This window comes from Rutilus rutilus (assembly GCF_951802725.1).
Source record: "Rutilus rutilus genome assembly, chromosome: 25".
In the NCBI taxonomy this organism is placed as follows: domain Eukaryota; kingdom Metazoa; phylum Chordata; class Actinopteri; order Cypriniformes; family Leuciscidae; genus Rutilus; species Rutilus rutilus.
Genome location: NC_140229.1, coordinates 29,116,733 through 29,126,471, shown reverse-complemented (window position 1 = coordinate 29,126,471; position 9,739 = coordinate 29,116,733). Strand labels below are relative to the sequence as shown.

At 38.8% G+C, this 9,739-nt stretch overlaps 1 protein-coding gene across 1 annotated transcript; it reads left to right on the top strand.

The window, feature by feature from the left end:
* The first annotated feature begins 6,859 nt into the window (after positions 1-6,859).
* Positions 6,860-8,362, top strand: LOC311285457 (piggyBac transposable element-derived protein 4-like). The gene is made up of 2 exons (XM_084401108.1): positions 6,860-7,677; positions 7,805-8,362. The coding sequence occupies exons 1-2, from the start codon at positions 7,162-7,164 to the stop codon at positions 8,351-8,353; spliced, it is 1,065 nt and encodes a 354-aa protein (XP_084257234.1). The 5' UTR covers positions 6,860-7,161; the 3' UTR covers positions 8,354-8,362.
* The last annotated feature ends 1,377 nt before the right edge of the window (positions 8,363-9,739 follow it).

Sequence of the window (9,739 nt, the reverse complement as noted above, 5' to 3'; positions counted from 1 at the left end):
AGATGGTAAAAGATTCCCACCCCTATGACACAATGCACTGATTTTTTGGGGGGTTAAAATATTTATTAAAATATTTTTATTAGTTTAGACAAAAATCCCAGATATAAAATAATTATTTATTCAACAGGAAATAATTCAAAAACTACAGTCAATTATAAATTTGGTTGTACCTCTAAAAAAAAAAAAAAAAAAATACAACTAGCGTTTTTAATAACTTTTGCAATTACAGTCAAAGAGAAAACAGGGAATGTGTTATATCCATAGACTGTAGTTTTATCTGATCATTCCCCACATCCGAACGACCTATTACCTAAGATGGGCGTGGTTTTGCAGCGCACGGCATGACCCGTCAATCAAACACAGCGTCAGCGGGACAAGACGTCAGACACGGAGACGACAGCTTTTAGGTAAGTTGGTTGAATTTGGCGTGTTGTATGAATCAAATACTTGTATCAGTGCTAATTAACTTAGTTTTGCAGCAGTTGCTACTGTTTTAATAAAGTTAACTAGATCATCAGTTTGCATGAAATGTCTTGAGTAACGTAAACTGCTCCCGCAGTCCACAGAGCAGTTAACAACACTACACAAATATGTAGTTACTGAAGAATAAACGCGAAATTACATTGATGTCTTTATTTAGATTCACCTTTTCCAGTGTCCTTGTTCGCTTTTTCAATATAGCTAAACTGATTTGAATTTGAACGCGTTCTTGAGATTCAAAAGTTAATCGGCTAACGTTAGCTCAATTAACGTTAGCTTAGCTAACTTATGGCCCGGGTATTTCCACCTCCAGTTATCTGTTTCATGTGTCAAGTTCGTCATATTGAAATCTGTAACTTATTTGTAATTTTATTGTGTAAGTTGTCCACAGTGTTTGCAGTTTTACAGGTTATAACAAGCTCCTATGTGACATTTAAAAAAGGAAGGATATCCCCAGGCTCCTCTTAAATTTGATATTTGGATCGAGCACTTGACAACAGTAATGGACCCTTTTCACAGACTGTAATTACGCGTTTTAACAACCATCAGTATCGTAAATTGTGCTAGTTTATAATATACAGTGTATGGAAGGCCATATTTTCAATTCCTCCAGGCAGCTATTTTTGGGAAAGTGCTATCTATTTGAATTGGATAATTTTGAAATCTCAAAAACTGCGTTAAATAACATATTTCACTGAGAACAACACTGTTTGCCCCTCTTGCTCAAATTGCGTTAAAATGTGTATTTTTGGCTTGGTGCAGTTGTAGGCCGAGTTTCTATGGTAACCGGCGCCTCTGGCGTTGCAGTGATGCAGAGCCATTGAAAGAGACTTGCAACAACTTTGATCTCGTGGTCACGTGGTTCATGTAGCTCTCAAAAGAGAGCCTAAGGTCATGGGACCTTAATTTGGAAAAATATTGTATGGTAGCCAATGGCGAGAGACAACCACTGATCTATATAGATCAGTGGAGACAACAAATATTTTGATCTCGTTTGAATTGTGCCCTGAATTACACATATGATGTTTGTCAATTTAAAAGATAAATTTTAAAGTCAAGAAAGTCGCAGTTTGATGTAAAACTGTTGAGGTATAAGACTGTGAAAATACGTAATTACAAAGACTACAAACCCAAAAGGCGCACATGTGACGTCATACCTTTTCGCTCAATGAATGAAGCTAACTTTACTGAAGCTAATGTCTGTCATTTTTTTCTATAGTCTTACGTTATAATCGTAACGTTACGCCGTCATGCCTGAGTGTTTTGTACCAGACTGCACACATACGAGCAACGGATGGTGACGTACATATAGTGCGAGACGAGAGATGTAGTTCATTGAGCGATTTTCACAATTATCTTTTAAATTGACAAACATCATATGTGTAATTCAGGGCACAGTTCAGACAGAATAAAAAGATAAGTTGTCTCTTGCCATTGACTTCCATACATATTTTTTCCGAAATAAGGTCCCATGAGCCGGAAGCGGAGGGGGACTTAGGCTCTCTATAGTGCGAAACAACTGCGCTCAATGTTTTTAAATGGTTTAAGCAGGATAGACAGCAGTTTCATTATATTCGCAGCAATTTCTGCTAAATATTAACGCATAATATGCATTGATTACTAAGAGGACCACATTAACTGGGGCATTTTATTCTGGGGAGTGATGGAGAGACAACATTAATGTTTTTCTTGAGTTTAACCCTCGTGTTTTCCTATATGATAATTGGGTCACACACTCAAGTGACCAAACACCTTAAGTGTACCTTTTCATCAGTTCAATAAATGTACTATATTTTAGTTCAATAATTATTTAATATTTTAAGCTTTTTTTTGTTACTTAATAATATTTGTGCAATAATTATGATCCATTAATGACCATTTAAAATATTTTTTATTTAAGCAAAGTTATCATTAGATTGCAGTTTTGGGGTGTGGCACAGCTCATTAATGCAATTTAAACTTTAAGAGTGCATTAAAATAGAAACAATACAAAGTCCTTGAGCATGAAAAGCAATATAAATTCAAGACAAGAGCAGAGAGCTTGTCTCGTATCTTCATGTTTTCTCCCAATATTCCAAAGCAGATTAAACTTTTTGTAAATTGTCAGATCTAATTAGATATTCTGCATGAGCAAGTACAGCATCCCAGTGCTTTTATACTAATCTCACCACACTTTAATACAACACTGTTTTATTTTCTCCCTGCAGTGTCTCCAGAGATCCTCTCAGGGTCCAGTCCAGTCCAGTCCAGTCCAGTGTGCCGGAAGTTGAAGCTGATATGATTGTGGATAATGTCATTTAAAATGTTATTATTATTTTTTTAGCTTGCTGATAGGTTAGGGTTAAGTAAAGAGGTAGTTTTAGTTTTGTTTCATGTTTAATTATTTTGAAGTTTAATCAGTTTGTTCTATGTTTTAGTCCAGGTTTATTTTCATGTTAATTTCATATTTCGATTTAAAGTCGGTTTCAATTGTATCTGTATCTTGAAATAAACTACACTTTGGTTCACTTCAGCTCGCCTTCAGTGGACTACATTACACATAGACATGATTCATGGGTCTTTTTGATTTTAATTATCTTTCTAGATCTTTTGTCTTAATTTTAAAATCTGAAAGTTCTTAAGGTGCTTTCATAAAATGATTGTCATATATACATTATATGCAAAAACATTAAGAATGTTTAAATGTTTAAACAAGTGAATGGAATGTTTTAAGAACGTTTTTCATAATCTTAGAAAAACATTAAGAGAGCGTTTATATAACGGGAGAATTGAACGTTCTAATAACGTTTGAATAACGTTCTTATAACCAAGGAATAACGTTAATACAACGTTTATGTAACAAGATAATTGAACGTTCTAATAAGGTTTTGAATAATGTTCTCATAACCAAGCAATTACATTAATACAACGTTTTATAACAAGATAATTAAACGTTCTAATAACGTTTTTAATAACGTTCTTATAACTAAGAAATAACGTTAATACAACGTCTAAAAAACTGGACGCTTTGAACGTTCCTAGAACATTCAGAAATAAAGTTTTTATAACTTAATGGGAACGTTATGGAAACGTTCTTATTACCTAAGAATTGAATGTTCTAATAACGTTTGAATAATGTTCTTATAACCAAGCAAGAACGTTAATACAACGTTTATATAACAGGAGAATTGAACGTTCTAATAACGTTTTGAATAACGTTCTTATAACTAAGAAATAACGTTAATACAACGTCTAAAAAACTGGACGCTTTGAACGTTCCTAGAACATTCAGAAATAAAGTTTTTATAACTTAATGGGAACGTTATGGTAATGTTCTTATAACCTAAGAATTGAATGTTCCAATAACGTTTGAACAACGTTCTTATAACCAAGCAAGAACGTTAATACAACGTTTATATAACAGGAGAATTGAACGTTCTGATAACGTTTTGAATAACGTTCTTATAACTAAGAAATAACGTTAATACAACGTCTAAAAAACTGGACGCTTTGAACGTTTCTAGAACATTCAGAAATAACGTTTTTATAACTTAATGGGAACGTTACGGAAACATTCTTATAACCTAAAATTGTTAGCTGGGATCAAGCTCTGCGATCTTGAAATGCGGATATCGCGCGCACCATATAACCAACAGGAAAACGGTTATCCAAATAACAAAGAAGTGTACAACACTCGCGTTACAGTGTGTGTGTCCACATTCTACGTGTAACAAGCTAGGTAACCATAAACAGTAAACAAGCAACACACTTATATATCATTAGTTGACTTGCTTGTCCGAGGTGTGTAGCTGAGCCAAAGAGAGTTGGTACTGATCCAGACTTTAGTTTCAGACGTTCAGCAAGCCCAGCTCTGTATTGACCCAAGTTGAGGGAACAGTCGTCGGTGAAATGTTTGCCGCAGACATGCAAAACGTTGGGAAGTTGTGTCGGCGCATTTCCAGAGAAAATGAAATTAATCCACTGGTTCTTCTGGGGCTTGGATGAAGGCTTCGGTGTTCTTTTGTACATCCAGTTATTGAGCAATTATTCGCTCGCTCAAAAGCCATGATATCTCTCGTGGACAAACTAAAATCGCGCGCGCGCGTTCCTACTTCCTAGCTCATTTTCTCATGGTCGGGAAATATTCTCTGGGCGGGCAAAGCAGAGAAAGGGGAGGTAACATTTCTCCTTATGACGTCATAAGGAGGAGATTCAAGATCAGCCTGATTGAGCCTCCATTTTCTCAAAGGCAGAGAAAGATAGCAAAAGCTCGATTTACACCGATTCAAATTTCTAGAAACTTGGGGACCATATACAGGCTAGGGGAACTCATATTAATGTTAAAAAACCTCAGAAAGTGAAAATTTCATGTCATGGGACCTTTAATAAAGGACACCACCATATCATTATTTATAATGTCTCTTGCATGCACCATCACTCCTTTTATTCTCACTCCGTCCATTAGTTTTCCTTTTGCCTCTTCGTCCTTCATTGTGAGTTCATAAATCCTTTCACCTCTCACTCTGCAGCCGATCACCTCTCCACACTCCTTCTTTACTCCTTTCAGTAACTCCATCATGGAAATTTTCTCAGTTCCCTCCACTTCCACCTTGACAGTCAGCTCCTTGCTGTATTTCTCTCTTAATCCTACTTGTGGTCCTCGGCTGGTTTCTTCTCTCTCTTTCTGTATGTCTCTTGTGACTTTACTTATCTCGTGTTGTTTTTGCATCTTTGTTTGTTTGTCTGCTCCCTTCCTTTTCTCCTCCTCTTCGTTCTTCCCATCGATGCTTTTTCTCATTATTTCTTGCTCTCTTTTCTTTACTGCAGCCATGTTGTCCATCAGAAGCATGGAACAAACAAACCAAGTTCAGAGACCCCCAAACAGCCTAAGCTGTTGGGGGAGGTTATCCAGGCTAAATCTAACTTTTAAAAACTGTTTTTCAAAAAACAAACTTAAATCCAAAGACAAAATTAGTCAAATAAAAAGTTTTAAGCAAGCACTGTTTAGCTACTTCTTTGCTGCCTCACTCTGGACCCTGGACTGTACCACCATGCGTTCTCAAAGTGGTATGGCCGTAAGCGAAATCTGCTGCCAAAAACGGGCTTGTTGAAGAAATTCACAGATTTTTCCGATTTTCTGAAGAAACTCTGCTGCCAAGACTGGGCTTTTTGAAGAAAAATAATTTTTTTGTCATTTTGAACAAACTCTTAGACTCTTTTTTATTTATTTTTTAAACAAAAATGCTTACAGCACCTGGTATTCCCAGGCGGTCTCCCATCCAAGTACTAACCAGGCCCGACTCTGCTTAGCTTCCGAGATCAGACGAGATCGGGCGTTCTCAAAGTGGTATGGCCGTAAGCGAAATCTGCTGCCAAAAACGGGCTATTTAACACTAGAAGTCCCAGAGTTTTGTAACCCTCCTTTAGCCAAGTGGATGCTAACTGGTTAGTCTTTTGGCTATCATTAGCATCAATTCATGTGTAAATGTGGTCATTACCTGAGCAATCTGCAGGGGGGTTGGGGGTGTGTGTGTGAATGGTTGCTGGTGGCTTGTTTGTATGTGTGGGGGAGGGAGGGCTGCTAAAAGCAGAGAACTTGATTGACCAAGTCTCACATTGGCATGTAGGGTCTGGCCCAGGTGTAAACAGGTATGAATTAGCACATCTAATTGCATGCAGCTTGCTCTCAAATGTGAGGTAATTCCTTTTGTGCTGAGGTGGGTAAAATCTCACTGCACATAGCCTACTACTTCAGTGCCCTCAAGAATTCTGTGGTGTACGAACCTCCTCTCCAAGAAAAGAAAATGCAGACAAGACTCACCACTCGGCAGGCCTTGGAAATGATCCTGAGTGAAGTAAACCCTTGTGACTCAGATGGAGAAGACCTAGAACTTCAGCCGGATTCGGACTCAGAGCTGTCTGATCTGTCTTCAGGTTAAGTTTCATTTCATATTATTTCCTATTTCATTTCAAACCAGTAAGTGGAAAACACCAAAAAAGCAGAGTGGAGTGACATAAATATTTACTCTGCCTTTTTGTATTGTCCACTTTTTTGTTTGTACTACTTAGCAGACATTCACTGCCATCTGAAGTGCAAAACATTATTAGTTGTTTCTTTGCTTTAGTTGTATCTTTTTATTTAGGAAGATATTTCAGACATTATTCCGATACAGAGAAGGAGATACTGGAATTATTATTAGTATCTATGCATGCATTTGTGATATCATTTGACTTTTCCATTGCTCACAATTTGAATTTGTTCACACTGCAGATGAGGAGACTGCTCCTCAACCAAAAAAGAGAGCCCGTTTGGGGACTGGCCTGACAGAGACAGCGAAAGATGGCACAGTGTGGCGTGAAGAACAGATGGGGACGCGTCTCCCTTTCACCCCAATAAAAGCGTACGCTGCAGATGGAGAGCCAACGGCTAAGGCCAGGAAAAGTATCTCGAGTTGCCTTCAGAGCTTCCTGTGTTTCATCACTCTTGACATGCTTCATAGCATTCAAGAATGGACTATTCAACATGCACAGGAAACGGAGCATGTTCATTGGTTCATGGCCCTCCCTGAACTAATGGCATTTATTGCAATTGTCATCTTGCGGGGGCTTACCAAGGTTCCATCACTACGTGACTGCTGGTCAGCAAACCTGGGAAACCCACATATCATTGGAACAATGCCGTGAAACTGCTTCCAAGACATCATGCGACACCTACGCTTTGATGACAGATCCACCCGGAGTGATCGAGCAAATACTGATAAGTTTGCTGCAATTTCCAGTGTGTGGGGATCATTTGTCACCAATTGCATCACGTCCTACAACCCTGGTCTACATATCACCGTTGATGAACAGCTTTTCCCGTCAAATACTCGCTGCTGTTTCCTGCAGTATATTGCAACTAAACCTGACAAGTTTGGGATCAAGTTTTGGGTGGCTTGCGACCTAAAATCCAAGTACATTTGTAATGTCCTCCCATATCTTGGCAAGGACCCTAGTCGTCCCAGTGGAGAGAGACTGTCTGAAAATGTAGTGATGAGGATGATGGAACCATTCTTAGACAAGGGCAGAAATGTTACCACGGACAATTTCTTCACATCGCTGTCACTTGCGCATAAACTTCTTAGCCGGAAAACCACCATCCTCGGCACAGTCAACAAGATTCGCCGGGAAATCCCTCAATCCGCTAGACACACAGATCGCAATGAATTCACCACTCAGGTATGTTGCAGGTCTTTTGTGGTTCTATGTTTGTGTTTCTAATTTTTAGAATCAACACCGCCAAGTGTGTCATTGTGTCATTGTGTGTAAAAGTGCTATGAAAATAACAATTTATCTTATTTATTAGGTGTTTTCAACCACTGCTGCTACGCTGACGGCGTATGCGGCCAAATGGAAGAAGACCGTCTACATTCTTAGAAGCGTGCACAGCGTGATTCAGACTGATAATACCACCAAAAGGAAGCCAAACACTGTCACCCTTTACAACACCACAAAGTGCGGCGTGGATGTGATGGACCAGATGGTGCGGGAGTACACTGTCCGCACAGGGACACGGCGCTGGCCAGTTGCCGTGTTCTATAACATGATTGACATGGCAGCACTGAATGCACATGTGCTGTATCAAGCATGCACCGGAAGGCAGGAAAGACGGGTGGACTTCCTGGTGGAGCTTGCAAGAGAGTTGGCTAACTCTCATATGTGTGCGAAGAAGGCAAGAAAAGAACAATTGCTTCGGACACAACCCTCCACACCTAGCCCTGGAAAAAGAGCCATGTGTCAGGTCAAACACCAATGCAAGAACAATCATGCCACTGTGCGATGTGTTCACTGCTACAGATACACATGTGGTAAATGCAGACGGGAGATACCATGGCAGTGCCAGGATTGTGAGTGATTGCTGGAATGTACTCACTCACTTTTCAATATTATTTGTAAATATGTGTACAAATGGTTGGTTTCTTTTTTATTTTATTTTGTACTGTTTTTATCAATAAATCTCAGCAACAAAGGAAAAAAAAAAACATGTGTGTTGATTTCTCCCTAAGATGGCAAGGTGAAACACAAGTTTCCTTGAAGTGGCTCAGCATGGCCCCACATCGTTTACATAACAAAAGCAACCGTTCACAGCTGATTAAGGTTATTAGCCTAAAGCCTTCCAGCCCATCGGCTGTCCTGCGGGTTTTATAGGTAGAAAAGCCAAATGGCTGCTCTCTGGGACTTCTAGTGTTAAAAGGTTAGAACATTAGTGAAGTAAACTAAAAAGCTTACAGCACCTGGTATTCCCAAGCAAATTCCCCTCCAAGTACCTAAGCGATCGTCAGCCATCCAATGGTTGAGCAATGCTGAGCAGCGATCAGCCAATGGTTGAGCAATGCTGAGCAGCGATCAGCCAATGGTTGAGCAATGCTGAGCAGAGCTCAGCGCTCAACAGACCAATCATTGAGCGAAGATCGGAAAACGTCATCTAGCTGTGTGAGCTGTTTTATAAAAATACTGGCGGCCATATAATTTATTGTGGTCGGCGTTATTGATGGACTATATTTTTACTCTCAGGTACGTTTGGGATAATTATGTGCTAAGTAATGAATGAAACTCTATATATTTTTGGATAATTTGCCTGATATTCAGTGATAATATTTTTTATCATATATGATAATATCTCGTTAGCGCCGTACTGACACTAATTTTCTGCCACCAATTGGCTAGGCTAGCACTGCTTGTTTACATTAAAATAGCTGAAATGCGTTTAAAATGCGACCAGACTATTGATTTTACATGTTGAGACCTTGAAGAATGTACTACTACTGTGTGGACGCGCCGGCGCGTTTTGCTGGATTTTCTTCACATAGTAGCACAATAAACTTAAATTACTCCCGTCATTTATGGTCACACAGAAAACAGAAATATGAAAAAAGAATCTGTGATATGTCTACTTTTGTATGTGTCCACTTACAATCAAATCAAAATATTGTGCTTTTGTAAAATAAAGAAAATAAACAGGGTGTGCGTTCTGCCTCTCCGTCTCAGTGAACTTTTTTTTCTTGAGCACGTCTATAAACTGAAACAAAACTCATCGAATACTGAATGAATGAGCTACCAATCGCCGCTGTAATGACCTGACGATGCCTGGAAATACTTAAAAAACGTGATCAGACACTCTAGCTCACTTCTTAAGACCATAGAGATGGAGTTACAACAGTGTGGAGTTGAAATTCGATGTGTAAATATGCTTTAGAAGTGTAAACATGACAACCGCGATTTGTATTCTAAAAACAAAGTG

What these genes read in the sequence shown, in the direction of transcription:
- LOC311285457 (XM_084401108.1), top strand. Translation starts at nt 7,162, where the DNA reads ATGCGACACCTACGCTTTGATGACAGATCCACCCGGAGTGATCGAGCA. An exon ending in GCAATGAATTCACCACTCAG is followed by an intron (nt 7,678 to 7,804) that starts GTATGTTGCAGG and finishes CTTATTTATTAG; the next exon opens with GTGTTTTCAACCACTGCTGC.